General features: G+C 38.3%; 1 protein-coding gene across 2 annotated transcripts; it reads right to left on the minus strand.

Annotated features, from left to right (window-relative positions):
• Positions 1-20,271: 20,271 nt before the first annotated feature.
• On the minus strand, positions 20,272-23,753 carry LOC148011929 (Tetratricopeptide repeat (TPR)-like superfamily protein). Of its 2 annotated transcripts, none has more exons than XM_087670649.1 (6): positions 23,142-23,753; positions 22,417-22,568; positions 21,935-22,123; positions 21,657-21,747; positions 21,238-21,538; positions 20,272-21,121 (listed from the first exon to the last, which is right to left on the minus strand). In XM_087670649.1, the coding sequence occupies exons 1-6, from the start codon at positions 23,585-23,587 to the stop codon at positions 20,726-20,728; spliced, it is 1,575 nt and encodes a 524-aa protein (XP_087526775.1). In that variant the 5' UTR covers positions 23,588-23,753; the 3' UTR covers positions 20,272-20,725. The 2 variants fall into 2 exon arrangements, with proteins under 2 accessions (XP_087526775.1, XP_087526776.1); XM_087670650.1 differs by lacking the exon at positions 23,142-23,753 and adding an exon at positions 22,929-23,115.
• Positions 23,754-27,896: the final 4,143 nt, after the last annotated feature.

Genomic DNA, 27,896 nt, shown 5'->3' on the forward strand with positions numbered 1-27,896 from the left:
GTCAATAGTACCATTGGTCTGCATTTCCTTTCAAAGTCATACTAATCAACATCAAATAATATGCTTTCTCATTGATTTCATAGTTAAACATAAGTTTTTGAAAGTCTTTTATATGTAATTCTATATCTTTATTTGGACTTTCATTAAAGATAGGCAACAAATACCCTAAGGCAGGTTCTCTTACTACTTGAGAGACTATGAGATAAAAAAACAAGTTACTTGCACGTATACACCACAGCAACATAGTATGGCGGCAGAAAGGAAGAACTTGATTATTGTGGAAGTACCAAGGGGAATGATGAATTAGATGCACATACCCTTGACCTATTGGGATGAGGCAATACATGCTGTATTCCATATCATAAATAGGATACCGACAACTTTGACACGTCATATGTCTCCATCTCCCTTTTGTTGCTTAAATCCCTTAGCACCCAATCTAGCTTTATATGCTAGCTTTGGCTGACCAAGGGTACTCTTTAACTTGTATACCCACTTCCACGGCAATGTGTGCTTTCCATCAAGCAAGGAAACTAAGTCCCATGTATGGTTATTCTCTAGTGAATCAAACTTAGTCTTGCATAGCCCTCTTCTAAGAATGTGAATCACCCCTAATATAGCCTCCTCATAGGTAAGTGGCTTAGCAAAGTTTATGACCATGATATAATCCATAGAGGGCTCATAATGGTCAGGAGGACATGAAGCTCTAGTAGAGCATCTCAAAACTCACTATGGGGCCTATATGGCCTATTCTCTCTATCCAACATCATGAACCTACACAACATGCACATCCAAGGCCACTACATCATTAACAGCTACAACATACTATTTTAATGGGGTTGGTTGTATTGTAACAAGAGGCTCTTCCTAAAATATTACCTTATATATCTCAATCACCTGCACTAGTCTCATATAATCTTCTCCTCGTGTGGAAGATAGCATCATGGCTACAGATAACCTTCCATGCCTACAAATCCCAAAGATAATAGCCCACCATCTTTCATGCGTCTTCATATCTAAGAAATATGCATTTGATAGACTTTAGATCCAACTTATTATGCCTGTCTTTGGATATATGGAAAAAAGCCTCATATCCACCAAAGACTTGCAAGTGTGTATACAAGCTCCTATGCAGTCTACCACCAAGAATAGTGCATGGGGATCTATTAATGAGATGCATAGTAGTGTAATTATCTCAACCTAAAAGTGATACATTAAGCCTACCTGACTAAGCATACTACAGACTCCTTGAATAGTCCTATATATGTGCTCTGTAATATCATTCTAGGGCAAATTGTATGGGGCAATCAACTGATACTTAATGCCTCTCACATCACATAGCTCCTCAAAATCCTTAGATACATATTCACCCCTACTCAAATGTAAGTAAAACATATGATTTTTACTTAATGGGATATACCCAAACCTTATGTAAAAAATCATATATGAACATAGTAAAATACTTCACACTACCCAAGGACTAACGGGACATAATGCCATAAACATATGAACACACAAGAGCCAAAGGTTTCACCCACACATGTAGAACTATACTTTTTATATTAATCATGAGTTTTCTTGCTATAAAGACAATAATCACATGAATAAAAACAAGATTAATCCAAGGAGGGTGGAAGATGTTGCAAAAGGATAAATACTTGTGTTCCTTCCAAAGACATGTGCCCAAGGCAACAATACTATAAATATACATGTGAAAGATGGTCACATTCCATACATAGTCAATAAAGCCAGAAACAAGTAAAGGGTAGAGACTACCAACCTTAGCACCTCTAGCAAAAATACATTGCCATGGGTGATCGGCCATGAAGAATCATCAAAAGATACATGGTACCTGTCATCATCCAACTGTCCACTTGAGATAAGGGCTTTTGGTCAAAGCTAGGACATGATGTACATCACGAAGCACAAAAGGAGTACTAATACCAAATTGTAGTCTAACATCATATATACCAATGATATCCAATACATTGTCATTTTTGAGATGGAGGCTCAACATGTGAGAACATTAATGATGAACCACCTCATTAGATAGATCCATAATCTACTCAACAAGTTAGTAGCCATTTTGATCCTCACATAGCCATTGACTTACCACTTCTTATATTTCGTTAGTTATATCTACTTATAGTTGGCAAAGTTATAGTGCTAGTTGATTGATATAGCCAGTTATACATTGTTTGACTTAATAGGTCGCTTTTCTTTATACTACATCTTATCTATACTTTATGTACACATTATATTATGTGAGGTAGAAGGAAGAAAAAACTAGCAAGAAAATTTTTTGGACTCCATCTCTCTTCTTGTGTTCTTGAGTAATCTTTCTCTTGTGTATATTATGTGTGTTTGGCATAGTAGCTTAAGCAAGTTCCCCCATCATGCAATTCATGGCATGGTATCAAAGTAACGCCATTGATAGAGGTTGGTTTTCAAGGTTGGAGTGAAGGAGAAGGTACAAGGATTCAATCAAGCAATCAATCAATAAAAGAAGCTCTCATGTTCTTTCTCTCTTTCTCTTTTTCTCTTAGATAATGCCTATGTTAGAGGCACAAGAAGCAAGGCAAAGTAAAAAACTCAGATTGTTGTGAGATTTGGTGACCAAGTAAAAAATTTAGCAAATCTATAAGTTCTAAGGTGTTTATCATAGGAAGCAAATACAAGGTTTGCAAACAAGTTGTCAATTGTTATGTATTATTGAGTGGCCAATGAAAATAGTTGCCCAGTTTATTGTTGTGTACATTTTATGAAGAGTTATAGAAGTTTTGCATGTTTTTCAATATTCAATTGTCATAATGACTTGGAACATTGGAAATTCAAATACTAAGAATCTAGACAAAATCAACTATTCATTATGAAAGTTCCATGTGATGAATTTTCTTATTGAAAAATGACTCTTTGAGTTTTTTTGTGAAGAAAAGGAACCAGAGCTAAGTAATCTTGCAATTATAGAAGAATTAAAGGTGTGGAAAGAATAGAATACAAAAGACAAATAGGTAATATATGTGCAAATTTTTGAGTAAACAATCTTTATTTAATTTTTATGATGAATCATTAATGCATATGATGAGAAAATGATTGCAAATGATTGAAACATATTTGTTGATGTCTATAATGTCAAAAGTTCATTCATTTTTCTTTTTGTATATTAAGAACAATAAAATTGCAAAACTTGAAACACAAGATTTAATGAAAAATGAGGTTGTTCTTGGGTTTTGTAGATCAAATGATGTTCGTGTGGCATGAAATTGAATATTTGATAGATCACACTTCAAAAAAGTCATACAAATAAAAAAACTTAGAAAAATCAATAATTTATGTTGAAATAAGTGAAAAATTTCACGAAAAATAATCAAATGATGGAAAAAATAGTTTTTGTAGATAAAAATTTACAAAAAATTAGGAGAGCATTTGTGAATGTATAATGAAGATGAAGCATGAGGGTTTTCCTTAGTTTGCCTCTATTATGTGTTAAAGTGTGTGTTTTAGGTCTTGTTCTATGAAAAATTATCACGAAATCTCCCTATATTTATGCAATCAATCTAAATGTAAATGGTAGGGGGTGTGGGGCTGAAATGAAAAGATATTTGATTAAGTTGTTGATTTCGTTGTATATCTTAAGATATAGGCCATAGTTCGTACAAGTTTTAAGGGGTTCAGTAGCACATGTTAGCCCAATGTTATTTCTTAGTAACACAACATGACATGATTAGAAAGAAATCATTAAAAGATTATTTGTGCACTTCACATTAGCTTGTTTTTAGTTAATTTATTTAAGCACAGAGTGACATACACTTTGCATATGCAATCTAAATGTGGTATAAGAAGATAAATTCTTGGATGTAAGGCAATTGTATGTTTAGGTGACGACCAATGTTGAGAGTGCAAGTTTCCCCTTTGCTATAAGGTAGCTTGATATCTTAGGGAAACTGATTAAGTGAAGAATATATACAGTGTCTTAGATTATTATGGTTCATATTACAAGAAGACTCTGTTACATTTGTGTTTTATGTGTAAGATGGCACATCTTGGGGCCAATCCCTAGGATGTAGGAGAGCTGTAGGAGCCACATCATTATGTTGGGGGGAGATCATTATGTATGTGAATCGAGGTGTTGATCACCTGTATGTTTAGGTACTTCCTTTGTTGGAGTCGAAAAGAGTAGTAACGTTGGATTGTAATCGGCACAAATGCATTATTTATTTAGAGTAGTGTATGACCTCTAGACGCTCCTGGCTGCGAGGCCATGAGGGTGATTTGGTGAACATAGGAGGCCCGACTAGAGGCCTAGAGCCTGTCTCAGGCCTATTTTAGGTCCCGACAACACTGATATTCCCCGGCATAGTGTTATCCTCTTTCTTTATTTTCTTATTTCAGGGGGTTAGAACCCCTTTTACACATCTTTGTATTTTATAGTTTTCATATATATTCATTATTTTTTCTCTTTCTTTTATTTGGTAGGCTTCTCTATCTATCTCACAACTATCCAGGATTCCTAAATACAGCTGCCTAGCAGAACATAGTCATTAGGATTACCCTCAAAAACAGCTCTTAGAGTGCCTGACAATGTCTTCACAAATAGAAGACAGACAACTACTTAAACCTCCCCAAACATACCTTATCTTGGGACTTCATGCCTTGAATGTCGATCCCTCATAAAAAGAAAAAAATTTGAACGTATATACATTCAGCATTAAGGGAAAGAACTCGTAAAAGAAGGACATCACTTGGACTAGCCAGAAGAAGCTTCTCTACTGCAAGAGGCTCTCTTCAGGTACTCTATCCAATCTGTTTAGTATAGCACTGAAACAGAAACCCAGTAATCACATCCACACCAAACAACAAATGGCCCCCTTAGCCTAATCAAATCCAATAGAAATGGCCCCCTTGGCCTAATGACATCCAACAGGAATGGACCTCTTGGCCTAATGAGATAAACCATTTTACTGTAAAATAAACGGAAAAATAGATGACCCTCCTAGCCTAATGAAATCAAACAACTCTCTATAAGAACAAAGGCCCTCTTGGCCTACTGAAATTAGCCAATAAAGCACACCATTCAGCCTCCTACTCTACTAAAAATAAACCCTTGGTCCCCACATAAACTGTACTAAAGCACAAAACTAGACCAAGGGGATAGGCTTCTTGAAATCCAACATTAAATCCAATAGAAATGACCCTTAATGAGATAAACCATTTTACTACAAAATAAATGACAAAATAGACGGCCCTCTTGGCCTAACGAAATCAAACAACTCTCTAGAAGAACAAAGGCCCTCTTGGCCTAACAAAATTAACTAATAAAATACATCATTCAACATTATACTATTGAAAACAAACCCTTGGTCCCCACATAAACATACTAAAGTACAAAACTAGGCCAAGGGGATGGGCTGCTCCAGGTGCCCTACACTAAATGTATCTAATTATTAGCTAACCCCCTACATAAATGGCAAGGGGTGTCCTACGAATATGACATTGAACTATTTGATGCATCCTTGATAGAATGGGAAGATGGTCAATCACTACCTGCCTCATAACCCATACTAACCATTGGTGACCACAACAAGACAAGTCAACAAGCAGTCCTCCCCACAGTAGCCCTAGACTAACATCAAGAGCGAGGCAATTGTAAAATCCCGTCAAGACCACAGTTAAGAAAGACATCTTCAACAAAGGCATAATTAGCCTGGGAATTCGCAAAGTGATTCTACTAGTGGGGAATCAAATAGCAAGTCACTGCCTCAAAGATCTCAAGGGCGTCCAAGATTGCACAATGGTATATCCTTAAAATGGGATCTCTCACACTATAAGTCCCATTCAATTGGTTGATCACTAACTGTGAATCGCCTTTCACCGATAATTGGCAAATACAACCATGTCTAGCTAGATTTAATCCCAAGATTAAGGCCTTTTATTCCACCATGTTATTTGTAAAAGCAGTGTCTAAATACACTCCCATTTTTAGAACCACTAGGTAATGCAAATCTTTAATGACAACCCCTACACTCACATGCTTAACAAGTCCTTAAGAAGCTCTATCAAAATATAATGTGTAAACCAAGGCTTCGTTGATGTAACCTCCTATGGCAATCATCCTACTTGTACGTATGATTATCAAAGTCATCGAGAGAGAGGGTGTAGGACAGGTATGATCCCTCCTTTATCACTGAACTCAATAGGGACACTAGTAAGAACCCTATGACAATGGTGGAAATAAACCTTAATCTCCCGCATGAAAGATCCATCTTGCCACTTAGTAATGTGATAACCCTTACTCCACCAAATCACTCTGCCTTGGTGGTAATGCTACTCTAAATATGGATGCTCATGATAAGGAATAATTTTTCCCATCCAATAGTCTTGGTACCCATTGCAAGTTTAAGCTAGATCTTGAAGGACCTTCAAAGGCACCATGGACTCTAACCTCAGTCTATACATAATAGAGCTTTAATTTATTGAAATTTACTTCAATGAACTCTACCCCTTGCAAAACTGCTAAAAGGGCTATAGAGCCATTATTTCCTATATCAACAATTTTATAAGGACCATCCCATTTGTGTCCCAACTTGCCTAGGAAGAGCTCATGATAGCGGGCATCATAATATAAAACCATTTTATCCTTGGCAAATTTATACCTATTGGCCCAAAGTTTATGAAGAATTTCCATTTACTTCTTCCTTACTTCCTAATGTAACAAGGATTGTAGCCTAATCTCGTCCAAATGTGCAAGGAAAATGAAACTTTCTTGCAATGCTTTCTCTTTACCCAAAGAATAATTTAGAGCAAACCTTACTATAGACAGCACAATCTTTAAAGGCGGAACGCAATCTTTCCCATATATAGTGAATTAAAAGGGGTGTGGCCTATAGCTCTTTTAAATGTCGTATTACAAGCCCAAACAGCCACATATAACTTATTATCCCAATCACGCTTATCTTCAGATATAGTCTTGGATAAAATCCTTACAAGCTACTTATTAGTACTCTCTACTTGCCCATTGTCTTGGGGGTTGTAAAGCATGATCTTATTATGTTTAATCTTCAAAGCTTCTATCAAAGCCTCAATCACTTTATTCAAAAAATGTGTCCCATGATCAGACACAAGCTTCTTAAGTGGACCAAACCAGCAAACAATCTATTCCAAAATAAAACTAGCCATTTCCTTGGCATAGCATGGGCTTTAGACCATTTCGTAAAATAGTATAATTTCACAATGATATAATGCTTTCATGTAGTTGAAAAATGATGTATAGGTCCAAGAAATCAATACCCCACTTCTCAAAGGGTAGTATAGCCACCATGATAGGAGTCGGTGGGCACTTCATATTCTCCCTATTATCATGCCTTTGACATGTATCGCCTCTTAACATATGAAAATGCATCTTGAAAAATGGATGGCCATCAATATCTGGATCTCAAAGCTTTTTGTGCAGTCAACCATCCAGCAAAGTGCCCTCTACAAGCAGAATCCTGACACTCTTCCGAGATAAATGGAACCTCATCAAGTATACCACATTGGTGATAAACATCATCAACCCCTAGCCGATATAGTGTTCCTACAATCAATGTAAATTTCAAGGCTTGCTACCTAACTTTCCTCTTTTCAACCTTCAACAAAATGGCTCCAGCCTCTCCTATGGATAGATAGTGTATTATAATAGCATACCAAGATGGAATGGAGGCTGTATTAGTTTTGAATAGACCCTCAATGTCACTATCTTCAGCGAAGACTTCCTTCGGCTCCCCAAAATCCAAGACATTCAATGATTCCCTACAACTTTGGTGACTTACTCCTAATTTCATAGTCAAACTCTTACAAAGTGATCAACCACATCGCTAGGCGATCAGGCAATTGTAACTTATTCAACAATAGCCTTAGCTCCTCTACCTTCATATAAAATCCCAACTTTTCATGCAAAATGTAGTGCCTAAATTTTTTCATTGCAAAGACTACCCCAAGGAACAGTTTCTCCATGTAGGTATAATTAATCTCAAATATCCCCAATTTGCAACTGGCAAATACAATTGGATGGTACCACTTCTCCTCCCAAATCTGGGCTAAATAGCAATTGATACTATTTATCATAAATGCTAAAAATATATAAAATATCTCATCCCTTTTAGGTGCCTTCAAGACCAATTTTTTTACAATTCTTTCTTCACATCCTCAAAGGATACTTAACATGAATCACTCCAAATAAATAGAAAATTAAAGGATAATATATTTGTCAATGGCAATGTCTTCTCAATCACTATATTAATAAATTGACAATAATATCCAACCAACAATAGAAAGCTATGCACTTCTTTAGGAGTATGTGGCAGACTCATAGCGATGATAACCTTTATCTTTTTAGGATCGTGATCGCAATACCAGTTGAGCTAACTACATGGCCCAATAGCAATCTGTAGGGAATTCCAAAGAGACATTTCCTTAGATTGAGAACAATGCAGAACTCCCTACATTACTTGAAACATTTTTTCAAAATAATCAATTGTCTCTCTCTTGTGGTGGTGGCTGCCCCTAGATCATCAATAAATATTTTCAGCTCCTCTGGGAAAATATCACCAAAAGCGTTATCACCCATACGTTGCTAAGACCCTACACATTGCATAGCCTAAAATCCATAAGATGAGATGCACAAAGGTACCAAATACAGTGATAAGTGTTGTTTTTAATTTGTCTTTCTCTGCCATAACCATTTGATTATAACCAACATAGTCCGTGAACGAATAGATATCTCTACCGCTAGTAACTAGAATCTGATCAATGAATGGCAGTGGATAGTAATCTTTAACCATCTTTTTATTGAGCTCTCTAAAATCTACGTAAAGCTAGATTTGATTATTCTTCTTTTTCCTGATAACTATTGGTGAACACCACTCCGTGTGTCATACAGTAAATGTCAAGCTAGTCTTATGCAATTTTTATAGCTCCTCAAATAGTCCATCCCTTAGCTCAAAAGGCAAACGTCTCAATTTTTGTTGAATCAGATGGCTACCTTCCTTCAAAGCAATACTATGCATAGCCAGACTAGGAGCAAAATACCCCTCAACTCATCATAGCTCCAAGCAAAAATATTACAAAATTCTTGGATCAAGGATACACAGTCCTTCCTCTCTTCTAGACTAAGCATAGATCCCAATTTAATCATTCGTGGCTCATCCAATGTGCCAAGATCTAGCTCAATCACATCCGCATCTCTAATTCTCACTTGAGCTTCTATCAACTCATTCAGAGTCATCTACTAGACATCTTTTATTGTGGATCCCTCTCTTGATGAAGTCTCACTACTAGAAGGATCCTCTAAAGTATCTAATTTTGCTGAAGATAAGGGTACTCTCTCGCTTTGAGGAGATTTAGGATATGCATCCACTATTATGTGTCTGGCACCTTTGCCAAAAATTAGACGACCAACATGTATATCAACTTCACAATCAAATTTCAAGATCCATGGCCTTCCAAATAATACTTGATAACTTGGCTGCCCTGCAAAACTAATAACCCTAAAGTCCAAAATGCATTCCACATTAGCAATAGTTATGTGGACTTTGGTAGTGGAACCTTCTGGTTGTCTTAAACTTTACCTCGCAAAGATAATTAGCAATGGTTCTCTTCTCCCACTAGACCATTCTTTCTCTTAGTGCCTCTTTCTTGGCTTTTACCTTCTTCTTTGGCAGCTCCTTATTAGAGTCAACTTTGCCACCATGGAAGCTTTTAGAGGACTGGCTTCCACCTCAAGATTAAGGACTTGCATCCCCTTATTATCCTATTTAGGGCTTGCCTCAACAAGTTTTACATTATCTCTAATGTCTTCTTTGATTTTCTGTCCTCTTGTAATGGCTCGTAAATTAGAAGCCTCAATGGTGTTGACATGTCGCACTTGATTCATAGTGAGTGAGAAACATAACATCTCCACATTATACTTGCATGATTTAATATTCTTTGTATTATTTATGGCTTTTAATAATGTCCAACAAGACTTGCACAAAGAATCTGCAATTGGATAATGATGATGCTATAGACTATGGAGAAGAAAGCAAAAAATATAGGCATAAAATAGTGCTAACAAAATAACAAGTTAGCTAGCATAAATATGCAATCGGTTGGCAATATATAGCCCAAATCACCATAGTGATCACAATAAAAATTACCTAAAATAGTCTACAATGCTTGGACTCACTCATGAGCTGACTAAATTGCTCAGGTGATTTGATACAATACAATGTGGTATTCCTTGTGCTTGATGATTAATTGGACCTGGCTGCTTACTCTCTTGTTGCTGAAGTGAGCTAATCTTACTCTAGAAAGTACTAGCTAGATGGCTAGACTTTGGCATTAGGGTAGTTTCTCAAAAAGTATTGACCACCACACCAATTACAACTAAATCTTGATGGACCACCCTCTTCAAGACGTCGACTTCCTATCAAGTTTTGCTACTTCTTTTAGGAATTCATATGTAAGGCTATTTGTCTATACTCTTCTGTTATCATATCGGTATATAATGCCACATCATGTCCTTAACTTTGCCAAGAATATTTGACACACTAGACTCATAACTTTGATCATCCACTTGTCATTCAGCTAGCCTAACCAACTGATTAGAGATCTAATTAGGGATCGACTGTCTCATTGATTAATTGGCATGACATTAGGGTTCATCATTTGGCTTCCATTATTTAGTGGAACCATTTGACTAACCATCTGCATAGCAACATTAAGAGGAGTCATCACAACATGGGCACATTCTGCATTACGCTTCCTCTTCCATTTGAATTGGTCATAGGTATACTAGTCACATCTTAACTTCCATTGGTCAATGCTAAATTATTTCCAAGACCTAGACTCAAATTTAGTTTTACCCTAGATGTGTAGCTGCTTGTAAGTGAGACTCTACCTCCTCTGCTCGTGTAATAGCAATGTCTATATCAACAAAAGCAACACTACTTAGTTGCACTTGGATATTGAAGTCTAATCCATGTAAAAACGACTGCAATCGGGTAACAGGTAGAATAGGAATAGAGAAGCACCAAATTCTAATTGCTCTAGAGGATACTCCAAAGACTACATTTTAGACTTTATATGGATTGATTGAGCTTGGGGTGCTTCATTTTTGGGCCATCCAACATAGCTACTTACTTTTCTAGGCTCATGGCTCAAGTACTGAAGCCTCTCCTTGAAAAGTGTGTTATTGTCTTCCTAGGTAATACCTTGGCTTATGATGTAAGTCTTAAGAGGAGCATTGTGATGGCAATGTGAATTCTCTACATGCGTTGTACCTGTGATTTTGTGTGTTTGTAGGACGGTTATCGATATGGCGTTGGGTGTTCCTGTGGTTTTGTATGTATAGTTGAAATTTCTACATACATAGGTCAATGTGGTCAGGTAAAGTAAAAAAAAATTAATACATACTAGGTTTCATTTGGATTGTGCATACCTTATCCAGAGTCATCTTTGCCTTGATGGGTGATGTGTATTTTTAAAGGTGAAAATGAGTAAAGCACATTAGTGTGTTAAAAAATCTATTAGTAGGAGAAGAAAATTTGAAAAACACATTAGTATATTAACAAACAATGTTTGAAAGAATGTTTCGAAGATTGCTATATTACTTGCTACAAGAAGTGTACGAGATTGTTGTGTGATGGAATTATGGAAGGCCTACGATATACAAATTTCTTCTTTCTGTTACACGAGAGAGCATTACACAAACTAGTCCGGGCACGAACACGCTTCTAATGTGTAGAAGTGCTTTTTGTGACTGTGGCTCCTTGAATTTGTGACCGGTGATCGTGTATGTGAGTGTTAAAGAGAACGTGGATTTATGGTACTACTTGCTATTCAGCACCTTCTTGCATTGGTGCTTGATGCGCCACAAGGTGAGCTGTTGGTTTGTTGACTGGATTGTAACATGTATTCCTGATATCATTTTGTAGTTTGTTGTGTTAATACATTTGATCTTACACATTGCACCGTTTGTTGCACCTATGGTGAGGTCAATGTTCTCAATTGTCATTGCAATTGCACCAATTTCTATCTCATCTATCTCGTGGAATTTCTTCTCATGTAGCCAGGTCTGCAGTGTTGGCTTGTTGCTTGCATTTGTCTGGACCTTGACGGTCTAGATATATTTGGCTATGTAGTATTTGTGTAGAATTTGCTTCTTGTAGTTGCGAACATCTTCCTTATGTGTGCCTATGATTGTTGTTTTTTGGTCGACAAAATCTAGGACATCCTTCTCGTTGATCATGCATTGATGTAAGCATTCATGTATCTTTTGCTTTATTGGGCAACGATGCCTGATCACTTGTAGGAACTATAGGAATGGCAGGTCGTGAGTGCATGGCAAACTGAGGTTTGCACATTGTGTTGCTTTTCATGTGTCCAATACAATGAGGAGGTGATGTGACATTGTTCACAGAGCTCGGCTTGATGGTTGCAGATAGGGGGTAACTGTCCAAGTTTGCCAAATAGTATCACAAGCTTCTTTGTCGAATGGACTGAGCAGTGAGCCTTGGCAAACATGCACTATTATATCGAACGTTGTCCTTGTTAACATGGACATCTCATAAATGATGATTGCGTCAACTTCTCTTATCGCTATGTAGCGTTCATCCATCTCTTGCAACTGTATTGGATATTGATGTGCACATATTGGTATCTTGAACTGATAGTGGATTACTGTGGTAGATAGGCTGCATAGTCTAGTTACAGCTACTCTTGTGCTTGTTGTCAACAATACGGTCTTATTCTTGGCAATGAGGTTGTAATTGTACTAACATATGAGGAAGCTCTTTTCACTACATGGTGTGCCACTTAGGATGTGTAAGCCGTATTCGCATGGATGAGGTGGTTGTAGAAAGCTTCTTGTTCTATTGCTACAGTATTGTTAGGAATTGTTCGGAACTCTTTCATGAGCTATAACATATTTATCCTTATTGATGCAACACTACTTTTGCAATCAAGCTAATGGAGGTATTGTGAATGTAGATGGGTTGTCTTTGATAAAAGGGATCTTTTGAATGATCACATTCATCAATCGGTGGGTTTGGTCCAAGCAAGTTTCTTTGCATGTAGTCAATGATGAACATTTCGAGGTCTTCCTCATTAGACATGAGTCCACATAGTTGGCACTCGATGTAGTATGATTGTGTTGAGTTCTCGATGCTTATTAGTCCGGTCTCTAACAACCTGAAGATTGTTCGTTGCAGTAACGTGTTAAAGAAGAAACGTTCAATTTGGTGACCTGGGTGAAAATTTGTGAACAGTACCAGTCTCGTATGTTGGTCCACGATATTTCCATAAGCATCGCAGAGATTGGGTTCGTGATCAAATGCATTCAAGGTCTTGGTGATGTTATAGTTTTTGTTGTAGTGATAGAATGCTACATGCTATAAGCTTGATGGTCACACACAATAAAGGTCTATGGGGTACATGATGATATTTCATGTCCTTGTGAGCTTCCGTTGTCATATTTGTGTAGGGGAGCTATCGATGTACTCGACGGACTCGCTTCGTGTGACTATCGAGATTTGCATGCAATTTAACGTTGCTTTGGTGGGTGACACTGGCTTGCACAATATTGTGGCAAAAATTAATTTTTGCTTGTTTGAGTCCAAATCTTGTAGCACTATTCTTTTCACACCTTCTGTCTGGACGTTTAACTTTCCAATCAGCTCTGCCTTCATTACATACTTGAGCAGGTAGTAAGAGATGGAAGAGTTTATTACTTGTTGAATATTCATGTGAGCTCCTCAAAGGAGTAGTAGCGTTGGGTAATATGCCACAATATTTCCATGCTCATCTCCAAGACTGTAGTAGATGTATTGTTGAGTTTCAAGGTCTAGTATTTGTTCTGGATTGTCATGTGAGGCGTATGGAAATCCGTAACTTATATTTTTCGTGGCCGTTACTTTTGCCTATGTAGCAAGCATGACAGTACCTATGAATTTGCTTTGCCATGATGAGGGCTCTTAGTTTTCTTGTCAAACTACACCGTTCATCGTTGGTTAGAATGTATGCGCATATCTCATTTGTCATATTTGCAATGTATGCCTCATGTAACCATAGTATCACATGTGCATGTAAGGAGCCCCTATGTTGGATCTCGTATCTAATGACATCGTGTTGAACATGCCCTACGCAAGCAGCTCTGCCAAGGATGTACTAGTTGAAGAAAAGGTGGAACTTGGTGTGGAAAAGGATAGCACACTCGACGAGACAATCTTTCCATGAGAATTCAAGATTGAAATCTTTTGCAATGCATTCCAACTTTTCAATCTCGATCCACCTTGTACTAGTGACCTCGTCTGCAGTGAATGTAAGGAAGAAATGAGGCATGCCCCATACGTTGACCATTGTGACAAGGTCCTTCAAGTTACACGAGTGCCAAGATGGGGATCCTGGTATTGATGTGGAAATACTGTAGCAGAGGATGTGCCTAATGACCTTCTCATTGGAACTGTGCTTGTTTATGTGCTTATAGTTGTCGATGTCCCTTTGTAGGCAAAGTCGTGCTCGTATTGTTTTTGCAATCAAGACAGTCTATTTTAGCTGGTATAGAATCAGGATGATGTAAGGCATGTGTAAGGTGTACACAAAGAACAAGATTGATACACGCATGTTGATGTATTCACTAAGATAAATATTTCCATCATAGGCACCATGGCCAAGTGGGAAAAGGAATGGAAACACTGCATTTTCCAAGGTGATATTTAGGCAAGGCAAACTTCTTGCAGGTAATCCATTCGTCCTAAATGTTGTTCTTTCTATGAGATGGTTTTTATTTCATAATAAGATGCATGCGAACTCATGTTGATCGGCTCTATCATGGCTGGACTATATTTTTTAGCAAACTATAACCTATTTCATTATCGTGTTTTGATTGGAGCATGGGTCGAATGGACAGCTTTCACAATGGAGCTCTAGAATCCTTTCGATGGATTGCCTACTGAGGATGCAAAGCTCTTTTCTTGGATGTGGATGTTCTGCTATAGCCATGTACTTTTGGATTAGTGGATTATGTAGCATGTTGAAAGCAAACACATCAGCAATATCAGATGTAGTCACGTCAATTCTAGTAGATGGTTGTGAAGACGATCCATGATTCCAAGACATTAGAGGGTTGTCGAGAATAGATCAACGGTCCAGGGTTCCATTAGCAATTGTTGTAGTTTTGGGGACCGAGCTAGATATACCAATGATGCTCAAAAGTTGAAGTCGTAATGGCTTTGCATTGAGAATTCGTTTTGTGTAGTCTGGTACCAATGAGACCGCGTATTTGTTTCTATCTTTGTTCATAAGGCACGGTCGCCATTTCGTTATTATGATGTTGACTCCATTTTGATGGCATGCAAGGATGAGAATAGTGCTTAACAAAGCCATTGTTACTTGAATTTTCTATGTAGATGGTTCGTTCTTTTGCAATATGATAGCATGATGTTGCATTGTGACTATACCACAAGATGTGCGCATTGTTAGTGTTCCAATGATGCTTTCACATACTATTTCCCAAGAGGATTCGAATTTTTCTATGTCATACCAAGTTGCAGCAAATGGTCTTAATGATGCTTTTATACAAGTCATAGTTTTTCTTTTTCTAGAAGTCCTAAAGGATGCCTTGTGAATTTGTTTCTGCATTCCATCCATTAATGCTGATGAGAACAATACATTTTTGTCATTCAACTATAGTACACTTGTTCATGAAATCTACATGCTATACTACTTTTTTTGCTTAATAGTAATTCTAACAAATAAATAAAATCAATAAATAAATAAACAATAATAATACTTTGAAAAATAAATCAAATTAAAAATACATACTATATAGCATGCCAAAGAGTTGGCATGGGTCTCTTCGTATTTGAATAATTATGGGGGAAGGTGCTATTCCCCCGTCCATTCAAAATACCCCGTTTGTTCAAGAAATACAGTTTCGTTTTTTATAGTAAATGATTGTTACGCTTTTGTTTTTCGCATTCATTCAAAAGATCGTTTTATTTTCCTTTCATGTCACCGGTAATTAACTTTTAACTTAAAAAAATACTATTGATTCTAACTATTTAACTACTACTAATACTACTAATAAGTGTAGTTAACATAAGTCTAACTATTAATACTACATCTAATAATTTACTTTTAACTACTACTAATACTACATAAGTCTAACAAATTAACTTGTACAATCTCTCTCTCTCTCTCTCTCTCTCTCTCTCTCTCTCTCTCTCTCTCTCTCTCTCTCTCTCTCTCTCTCTCTCTCTCTCTCTCTCTCTCTCTCTCTCTCTCTCTCTCTCTCTCTCTCTCTCTCTCTCTCTCTCTCTCTCTCTCTCTCTCTCTCTCATCTTGTCATACTTAATACTGCATCTAATAATTAACTTTTAACTACTACAAATACTACAGAAGTCTAACAAATTAACTTGTACAATCTCTATCTCTGTCTCTCTTTTTCTCTTTTGTCTCTCCGGCGTTGTCGTACTTACTAAAATCTTTATTTTCTTAGCCTCTAACGACACGTGAGCCCCTCACTAGCTATTAATATTGCATCTATAATTAATGTTTCACTAATACAAATGCTCCTGATACTACATAAGTCTAACAAATTAACTTGTACAATCTCTATCTCTGTCTCTCTTTTTCTCTTTTGTCTCTCGAGTCTTGTCATACTTACTAAAATCTTTATTTTCTTAGCCTCTAGCAGCGCGTGAGCCCCTCGCTAGCTATTAATATTGCATATATAATTAACTTTTAACTAATACAAATATTACTAATACTATATAAGTCTAACAAATTAACTTGTACAATCTCTCTCTCTCTCTCTCTCTCTCTCTCTCTCTCTCTCTCTCTCTCTCTCTCTCTCTCTCTCTCTCTCTCTCTCTCTCTCTCTCTCTCTCTCTCTCTCTCTCTCTCTCTCTCTCTCTCTCTCTCTCTCTCTCTCTCTCTCTCTCTCTCTCTCTCTCTCTCTCTCTCTCTCTCTCTCTCTCTCTCTCTCTCTCTCTCTCTCTCTCTCTCTCTCTCAAATTTTTATTTTATTTGCCTCTAGCAGCGTCTAAGCCCCTCGTTAGCTTCGAAGCTCCATTAGCTCTCTCAACTCATATTTTGCAAGCCCTATACTCGAACTCAACTTGCCCAAGTCATCAACTCGCCAGTTTGTCTTTGCCTACCCAAGTCTTCATTTTGTGCAACTTTGCCTAGTGGTGATGCTAAACCTAGTGGTGGCTTTGATGTAGTGACAATCAAGTCTAGCTATGGCAGGTACATCGTGGCATGTCAGGTATCAAAGGCAATGCTAAGGGTGTGCTTTGCTACGACTCAGTTAGGCTAGGTCATTAGCCTTCGCAAGCACTAATTGTGATACCTTATGAACAAATTAATCCCTAGCGATTCCTTAGGGTTGTTATTCCATCATCGCTAACATATTATAGCTTATGAACTAACTATTGCATATGAAATTTTATCATTGAGCATCATGATTAAGACAAACTAATTGTCAAAACTTGGCACTTACTTTGACTAACATGATTGAGACAAATTAACTCATGAATCACAATCCGCAAAGACCAATGAGACAACGAATTGGATGTGTTGATTAAAATGTTGGAGATTTGAATCTCTATTGACGAATGATTCGCATGACCTATGAAGAATATGAATTGAGCAGGCCGACGAGATGCATGAAACAAAACATGGACTAATATATTTACTATTTATAATAATCTAATCTAATCCTTAAAACTAATGGTTTAAAATAATATGACAAAATCTAATGTAATTGACTAAACTATTCATTTTAACTTGTAAGAAACTAATTATACGAAGGAAAGACGAAGATTGACAAATCATGTTTGATTCATTTTAGTAAACTATTCATTAAAAATAATCTTTACAACTAATCGTTAAAAGAATGAAAAGAGGATGAACACGAAGGACAAAATCATTCAAATCATATATATATATATATATATATATATATATATATATATATATATATATATATATATATATATATATATATATATATATATATATATATATATATGTGTGTGCCCTTCCCTGACTTACGGTGGCTTGGAGTCTCCCGCTGTCTTTCTGTAACTTCCCATTGGAAGTCCAAAGTTTGTATGTAGTAAAGTGTGTAAGTAGATCTGGTAAGGATAATCTGTCTCCGAGTCTTAATCGTGTGCACGTTGAATTTTGTGAGGAAGAGTCCCATTTATTTCAGATGTGTTTGTGCAATGGGTCCATTTTACAATAATCTTCCCTGGAACAGGAAAAAATGAAATATTTTGAAATTAGTTGGAGGCACATTATTGGTGGCGCTTTATTATTTTATTTTGATGTTTATACCAAGATTAACGAGAAAAAGATAATAAAAAAGCAATATATGGCTGCATTTGTAAAAAAAAAAGCCTCATGAAGAGCTACACATTGTGAGTCCCTTTGATGAATGAATTATGCTAGAGTTTGTCGTCACATACTTGAACTTGTTATTCGTGATAACTAACTCAAGGCACTGTAGGAGAGCTCAAGACAACCCTAACTTTTCCTATCAGTATCTACCCAAGTATTGGTAAACAACCCAATGCATGTATGTAAATAAACAAAGTGCACAGCAACCTTGTGAATAGATAATTCAATGAATGAATCTCATCAACCTTGATAGAGCATGTATGTACAATCAAGATAGTGCCTTTTATGTGTAGACATCTATAAATAAGAAGCTTGTTGCAAGCCCAATCTCTCTCCCCACCTGGCAACTCTACAACAAAGACCTCTAGTTCTACGAGTACAAACTGTACAAGCATCATCATGCAAGTATCATTGTACATTGTGCATATGCTTGGTTTCTTTAAGAAGCCATGTACCTAGGCTATCATGGTGCTCTTGTGGTGCAAGCGCTCATTGGTGCCTTGAAGTTATCACTTGGTGTTTATTTTTGTTGATACTGCTAGAAGTATTGAGGAAGAGTGCAACCACTAGAGTAGGATAAGCTGGCACATCGAGAGAGAGAGAGAGAGAGGCGCCTGTACAAAAGCAAAGGATGAGGAGAGAGTTGGAACAAGAAATTAGCCTACCACACAATTTGTTGTGAGATCAAAACGAAACCCCCGAGTAATTTGAAGTAAAACCTTGAAAATGAGTGTTATCAAATGCTCCAAACACAGGCTGTGTACCGCACACAACTTACGAGTCAAAAGGACAAGCCACAACTACAATCAATAGTTCAACAGGAATCACAAGTAGCAAGACCCCAACTAAGCAAATCAATGCATCACATGATCATCACAACAAACCTTACCCTAAAGGGTGAAGGTAGCTTGTATCCACCCAATTGAAAGAAAGCTTACCCCATAAGACAACCCAATTCATGCAAATGCTTACTCAAGTGCAGACATACAACATGCAAGATTCACATTTGCTCGTGCATCCACTTTCTTTATTAGTGGAACCACACAGATTATATTTTTAAGCTTTGCTCAAGTACCAAGCATGATACAAGAATTGGGGAATGCTAAAAGACACAAGGAAAGTCCACCCTTCACGAGAAGATTTTGCAAAAAATTGCACGTATTAAAAGTCCACAATCCTAAAAGGCATTGGGATTACAAAACGTTCTGCAAATAGAAAATAATTGCCAACCTCTGCTGCTATCTCAGGCCAAGGACATGGATTAAACTTTAACCAAAGTGCGCTACCTTGTCTTGTCTAAGCAGATTTCAATGACCACACTATGTGTCCATATTCTAAAGGACGGTTTCAAAATCAACTCCCAACAAGTGTTTTAAATCAACTCCAATAAGTGCTTTGCTGCAACCTAATGCTAGCACAATCTACCCAGAGGTTAATAGGTTGATGAATTAGGGCTGTTTCGCTCAACTAAGTGAGACTCATAGTTTGGGTGAACGTCTACATTCCACTTCCGTTTTCTTTAGTCCCATTAAATAGCAATTTTTGATACCCGTCACTTTCAACTCTTCTACAAGTTTATCCTATCCGTTCACATGCTTGCCTAGCCGAGTTCTTGAGTAAACACTAGACAATCTCTCTCAAATGTAAGCTTTTTGTCTAGTTCATCTTTTAACTAGTTTACTCTCGCACATTTGCGGACTGCACATAGTGGTCAGTAATCAATTACTACACCAGCTACTCGAACCAGGACATATACTTACCTACTGCAGCATTGTTTCGGTCTGGAGCAGCCACATTAATTTTCATTCATCAACATTTGCCACTCACATTTGCATAATTCGAACAAAATCCTCAAAATAATAATCATTGCATTGGCTGGTAGTCTCATTACTGGCTCCTCCATTAACATGTTGGATATAGGAGCTCTTTGGACCAAGTAACTATTGATTCTGATAGCTCTAACTCTCAATACTGATTTAGTTCATTGAGAACATGCGTATAGGATTAATAACTTGAAGTTCTGAAGCGACTAACCCAAGAATAGGACACAAGCTTGTAGATATACCTAATCTGCCTGCCATATCCTACACACATCATCCTGAAAAAGCCAGTCTTGAAGCTTTCACAGAACATACCTGCCTACAAAGGTAGCATAACTTGTCATCAAGGTAAGATAACTTGTCATCACAAGCCTCACCTCAGGCAGAGCCTCACAAAAAAGGTGACCACCAGGAAATCTGGTCCAACTGTACCTCAAAGTGCAGCTCCCAACACATTGCTGCATTTGTTAGTGCCTTTACAGGAGCTAATTGTTAGAAGACATTCCCCCTGCATGAGAACTGGCACCAAAGCCAATTTCAGTCTCACCTACACCACCTCTTGTCATCATGTCATCCAAAGAGCGCTTCTTTGATGCATTAGTTCCATTTGCAGCACTCGACACGCATACAGGTGTGGCTCGCTTCACACCCCGGCCAACTATACCAAGATCAGTCACTGTTGTGGAAGCGGACACAATTGGAGCATCGAAGCCGTTGCTAGAAGCTTCTGTGACAGAGGAACTTCCAGTACCTATATTCTCCATTGCTACTCTTGCTGTTGCACCAAACACTTGTTGAATACTACTCACAGCATCTGGATTAGTCTCCTTCAACGTCTCAAGAAGTGAAGGAGCTGCTGCCATCTCCTGCAGCTCCACAACCTGCATCAAAAAAGACAGTGAACATTTAGAATAGCAAACCAGTATACATAAATTAAAGCAGAGATAAATAAATCGATGGATGAATCAGAACCTGCCAAGACTAAACAAGAACCAACCTTTTCTCTCAAATCTTCCAGCAACTGCTCGATCTCTTTGATTTCTTCCTCTTGTTCTGAGGATTCCTGCATTACAGTTTCAGGTATACCTGCATCCTGTGCTTCGCCAGAAGATAAATCTCCTTTGGAGCTTTCATCTAGAATAGACTTCCCCTTGGAGTCTGTAGAACCTTTAGCAACTGCTACCTCACTCCTCAGCCTCCGTAATCGAGTTTCACAAACAGACACAGCTTGTTGGCAGTATCTCAGAGCCTCTTTTGGTTTATAGCCAAGCTGTTGAGCCAAGCTAAGTTTGAAGCATCTGAAAAGCGCCAAAAGGGACAATACAAACTGATTGATAAAAGGATAGATACAGCTATTAGTTGAGATACTTGCAAGTTAAGGCTAGTCGTTTACAGTTTACAGCAAAAGAGGCATACAATTCAGCAATTCGCCGGCTGTCAGATTCAACAAGCCCCTCCAGTATCTCTAGAGCTCTTGTGTAGTCTCGGAAACACATTTCAAAATCCTCTGAAAGCAAAACAGTGAATTAGCCATATCAACTCTCATGCTTAAGAGACATACACAAGCGGACAATATCAGTAAGCACAATCAAATCATCTTCACTCTGGTCATTTCACCTCTCAAGCTCACTGACAAGCAGACAATATCAGTATGTTCAACCAAGTCAACCTCATTTTTGTCATTTCACAGGTACCTCTTTCAAGGCTTACATCTGCCAAGGCAGTGATAACATCAACTTCTTGTATTGAATGAGATTGCTGCTTTTCATAGATAGCTCTGGCAATATCGAGCATTTTCCATGCCATATCTAAATCGGACTCTTCTTCCTCCTCTATGTCCTGCTCTTCCTCCTCGTGGCCTTTAGCTGGCTCATCAGAAGGTTCTGCTTCACAAGAAAAGGGGAGGTAACTGAGATGAAAACTAGAGAAGCAGATTAAACAGGAAAAACGTTCGGATATTTGAGGCCAACCCCATGGCACTTCTGGCTCCCCCCAAGCAAAAGAAAGTACCATGCACAGAGCACATGCAGTCAACCAATAGAACTGGCTTCAGTGCATTACAATGCCTGCATATATGTGTGGTTTTTATGTTTACTTCCTTAGGCAAAAAAATATTCCACAACAACAATGCCACCCATGAAAATTGATGATCCTCCCAAGATGAATGATAACCAACCAGTGCCACTGGAGGGCTGTTCTGTCTGATCGTTTAGGGAAGTAGGCTCGTTCAAAGCATCTGACTCTCCTTGTGCCTTGTACAGGAGAGCAATGCCATACTTGTAGTACGTTGGAGCACATTCAATTGCAAGCTCTCCAAAATGTTGAGCTCTGCAACATTGAAACTTGCTATAAGTGCATTCATCAATACAATGCTACACAGGAACAAAACAATACATAGAAGCATCTGTGGCAAGCTAGAGCATCGTAGACAACACTTACTTGGATGCTACATCGCATATATCATTTATGTACATCTTCTCAAAACAACAGTGACACACTTAAATACAAATGTAGCTAAAAGAAAACAGATTCATGAGACGCAAAAGCATCAGGAGCCCAAGGCCATCCACAATGAAGCTGTGTGCATAACAACAGAGACAATAACACATTTCACCTTTCAGACGATGGACAAAACCAGAATTCTTGTGCTACAAATGCAAATTATGTTCCCAATCTCACTTTTACTACCTGGCCATCTGATTCTGCAAGAGCAAGAGATATTCCAAAGAATGCCAGAATGCTAAGGCTTCATGCCAATTAGATTCATTGTTTGCCGTTTCATATTCACACAACCCTGAGCTTGTTTCAAAAGGCACATGCATCAGTGTCACGAGATTTTGCAATGCATAAGAAACTCTGGCATGACAGCTAGGGTTTCATGCTAGGCTTATCCTGTAGCACCTGATTTCCAAAGCCCGGCTGAGAAAATCTGCAGCTTGATCAAAATCGTCGGCACGTAGAGACTCGCATCCATTGTCAAACAATTTCTGCGCATAATCCAGGTCTGAAGGTTCAACTCCGTTCCCATTTGAGTCCCCTGCATTTTCTTTCACCTCTGCATCTCCCTCCTCACTTCCATCAGCCTCATCTTCCTCTTCATCATTGCCAGCGTCGTCTCCTTGCTCTTCGTCCTCATTTGCCTCATCTGCGCCAGCAGCTGCACCTGCCTCCGGTCCATACCCGTCCGCACCATTTGCCACGTCTGCGCCTGCGTTAGGTCCATTCACTTCCGCACCTGCAGCTGCTTCGCGGGGAGCATCAGGGGCAGAGGCTTCAGCAGCCATGGGTGGAACCGCGGGGGAGTCCCCGGAGGACTGCTCAGGAGGTCCTTCTACGAGCGACGGCATGTCTGATGGGGGCAAGGTAGGGTGTCTGAAGGCGATGATGAGGCAGGAGAGGAAACGGGTACTCGGGCGGACTCTGCGATTCTAGGGTTTGAGCCGGGTTTGCAGGCAACACAGAAGCGCGGGAATTTCCTTTTCCCTCCAACCCTCTCCTCTCACGTCATCATTACAATCATAATTGGAAGTTCAAAGGTCTGTATCGCCCAAACCAAAAGAGCATTTTTTTGCCGATGGTAGGACACCGTACACGCATAATTTCTCACAGCCATCATGGTTCATCCTTTGATGACGTGGAGCGGAATATTCCTGGCATCTATATAGTTCAATGGACTCTCCCCAAGTACTCCTTGTCAAAACAAACTAACATTGCCACTATCTCCGTCGATCTCATACATGTGCAAGCTACTCCAGTGAAACCGCGACTTCTACACACAACATCTATACTGCATAGCTAAAGGCCATGCACAATTGGTCCTCTGCACGACCTATCATTATTGCCACTTGCTTTACGAGATTTGGCTCCAACAAAGTAAAGAATTGAGGTGGCAGCAAAAACTAACCATCGAGACGGTAACCCTTAAGACTATCTCCCATAGTCGGGATCAATAGTTGGAATTAAACCATAAATGCACAAAAAATCACAACCGCTACTTTTTGCAAAAGTAAACCCAACCTGTCAGCAAATGGTTAATGTGTTGTCATCATCATTGTTGTTGTTGTGATAAGTAGTTTACTTAGTTAGCTAACCCAAATTGCTACTCACTTAACGAACTAATGCCACTAACTTAATGAATCAATTTAAGCTACTGACTTTTTTTTTTTAATTTTCTAACTTGTTTAGGGATTGTTTTTGCAAATTGTTGAAGTGTTAGATGTGGATGCGGTTCAAGTAATTTAGTATGTGTGCATGTATGGCACTAGGACTACTCCCACACACTCATTTTGAAGGTATAACTATATTAGAGTATGCAACCACCACAAAAGGCTTGAATAAACCACATAAGGGCTTGCTTTTCTTTTTAAAATGAAGGAAGAATATTGCACTGACTAAAGAAGAATGCTAATACAATGATGATGAACTGATCGATCCCTAAACGTAGCCCAAATCACTGAGCACAGAGATAAAAGCACCGAGCACGGAGATTCGGAGTGTCACAGTGTACACCTACAAAGGGAAGACTAAAGATTGAAGTGTGTGTGTGTGTCTACCAAGTGGGGGGGCTAGTTATAAATAGCCAAATCACCAAAAAACTAGCCGACCTACTCCTATAGGGGCCATAAATGTTGGCTGACTAGCATTTAATGCTAGTCATTGAATGGAAAAATGCTAGAAAAAATAGGGGGCCTCGAAAAATTCCCAGATGACAATGACAATGTCTAGTAGGTTAGGCAGACTATGGAAAGCAGTATCTGACCTAGGAATGCACATAAGAGACCAACAAATAAAGAAAATGCATCGAAACTGCTAGAGCTCCTATGTCTCCATCAGATTTTGACACGAGCTCACAACAAGCAGATGACACAGACTGACGTAACTAGCATAGAGAGGCTAACAAAAACTCCTATATCTACTCATTTGAATGAGTTCCATTCTATTTACAACCAATTTACATCATAGAAGATTGTCTTTGATGATAGTATTAGGTATATATTCTTGCTTGTCACTCTCCCTGAGTCCTGGGACACATTTTGTACTACCATAAGCACTAATGCTCCTAAAGGTGGCTTTAAATACTCAAATATAAAGGGAGATTTACTCACTAAATATGTTAACTGAAACAGTGTTGGCGCAGCCCGCAAATCTCATACTCTCATAATTCAAGGCCAACATGATATTAGAGAACGTAATGACTGTTGTAGTAGAGAGCCACATCATAATATATCTAAGTCTAGATCTCATGGGTAGGCTCGCAGTAAATCCCATGGTCCTAAGTCTTCACTTACATGCCATTATTGCAGGAAATAGGGATACATATGGTTGTAGTATCATAAGATGTGCTAAGATAGAAGTGATAAAGGCAAAGGAAAAATGCATGATAAGGATAAATCATCGAATGATCAGTGCATCACTAAATCCATTGTCAAGTTTGAAGAGATTAACACATTGGAGTACCAGTCAAATGACTAGATTATTGGTTGCTTCTTTACTTGCTGCCACGCAGTTGATTAATAGTTAGTCCTTATTCTCTTAGTGTTGATTATTGGATTCGAAGGCTTCCTTTCATGTGACCTCGCATTGCAATTGGCTTCACACCTAATGTACCATTTCATGTTCTATACAACTAGGAGATGATCATGTACATGACATCATTAGCATCAGTGATATTTGTTTGTAGTTTCCTACCAGTACTTTTTTGGTTTTGCATGATAAACATCATGTCTCGACTTTGATGAAAAGCTCTATTTATGTTGGATCGTTGGATGATACTCATTATCATGTCTCTTTTGGTGATTTTTCATGGAAGATTACTCATGGAAACCTCATTTTTATTAGAGGTACCAAAGTTGCACCTTTATCCCTTTCTTGTTTCTAGATCTGTTGATCATGTATTGGCCATCACTTATCTTCCGCATGTATCTTTGTGACATCGTCATCATATGCACATGTCATTTAAAGGAATGAAAGTTTTGACTCATTTGCAATATCTCCCACCCAATGACTATTCTCATTACAAATCTTGTGATCATTACTTATATGGTAGGCAAACTCATCATGCTTATAAGAAGTTTGGCTCTGCACACATGGGTGAGCCATTAGCTCTTGTTCATTCTAATGTTTGTAGTTCCATGCCCTATCGGTCTTTGAGTGGTGCTAAGTATTTTGTTACATTCATTGGTGATTTCCATATAAATTCTAGGCCTATCCCATAAAGTAAAAATAAGATATTCTAGCTACTTTTTAACGCTTTATTGCTTTGGTTGAGAACAAGTTAGGGCATAGGTTGAAATACCTAAGATCAACTAATGGGGGTGAGTATTTATCCCGTGCTTCTGAGCAGTTGTGTGATGATTGGGCTATTAAGCATCAATTGATTGCTCCTTATACCTTATCCCAAAATGGTGTTAGTGAGTGCATGAATAGGACCATTCATGAGAGAATCCATGGTATGCTTATTCATGCAAGCTTATCCCATATATTTCAGGGTGAGGTAGTTACTACCACAATTCATTTGATTAACAAATTCCCATGCACTACTCTTGGTGGTGGAGTTACAAAGGAGGTATGGTCTAGTAAACCTTCTTCATATACACACTTGAGAGTCTTTGGATATAAGGCCTTTTGCCATATTCCCAAAGACAAGTGCAACAAATTGGATCCAAAGTCTGTCAAATGCATCTTCTTGGATATGGTGATGTAGGTAAGATGGACTATTATCTTTGGGATTTGCATGCTAGAAAAGTCATGTATAACCATGATGTTTTGTTCCATGAGGATAAGATGCATAAGAAACCTAGGCAAGTGATTGAGGTGTGTATGGTGATCTTTTAGGAGGAATCTCATATTATTGTATAGGCAACCCTCGTTAGACTACTTGTAGTTGTTGTTGATGCTCTAGTGGGCCAAGATCCACCTATTATGCAAGATCATATTGATGTTGTACAAAGAGGATATGATGCACATGCTCCATAACCAATTATGTGATGCCCTCCTAGAGCCTTGCATCCTCTTGACCATTATGATCCCTCTATGGATTATGTCATGGGGGAAGGATCTTAAATAGGAAAAGGGAGTTGACTTTGATAAGATCTTCTCTCTCATGGTCAAAATGACTATGCTTCACTTAGTTTTGGCCTTGGTTACACAATTAGATCTAGACTGGGTCAAATGGATGTTAAGATAAGTTTTCTACATGGGGACATGCATGAGGACATGTATATGCAACATCCTAAGGGCTTTGTGGAAAAGGTTAGGTAGCAAGTTGAGAAATAGTCTTTATGTGCTTAAGTAGGCACCTAGGGAATGGTATCATAAGTTTGATACCTTTATCCATTCACGGTCTTATTCTCGCAGTGCTATGAATCTGTATCTCTACACGAAGAAGGCCCTTCACAGGTTGAGTGGCTCCATATGTAGGGTGGTAAACCCGTTGGCACCCCTTTAGCTTCTCATGTGAAGGTCATTCGAGTAGACTATTCCAGGATTGCATCTTGACATGCTAGGGTGGGGTCCAATGTTGGTGGAAGGGTGATCTCACCCTTGTTGTGGCACAAGGATTTGGTATGTTTCGAAAGCGATTCCATGTTCGTTGTAGTTGCTTTCGCCGACACCATTAAAAGATGTGGGATTCCCTTACATACTAGGAAAAGACCA

This window comes from Lygodium microphyllum, chromosome 28 (genome assembly GCF_053477565.2).
Source record: "Lygodium microphyllum isolate KBCC chromosome 28, Lygodium_microphyllum_v1.1.10, whole genome shotgun sequence".
Taxonomy (NCBI): domain Eukaryota; kingdom Viridiplantae; phylum Streptophyta; class Polypodiopsida; order Schizaeales; family Lygodiaceae; genus Lygodium; species Lygodium microphyllum.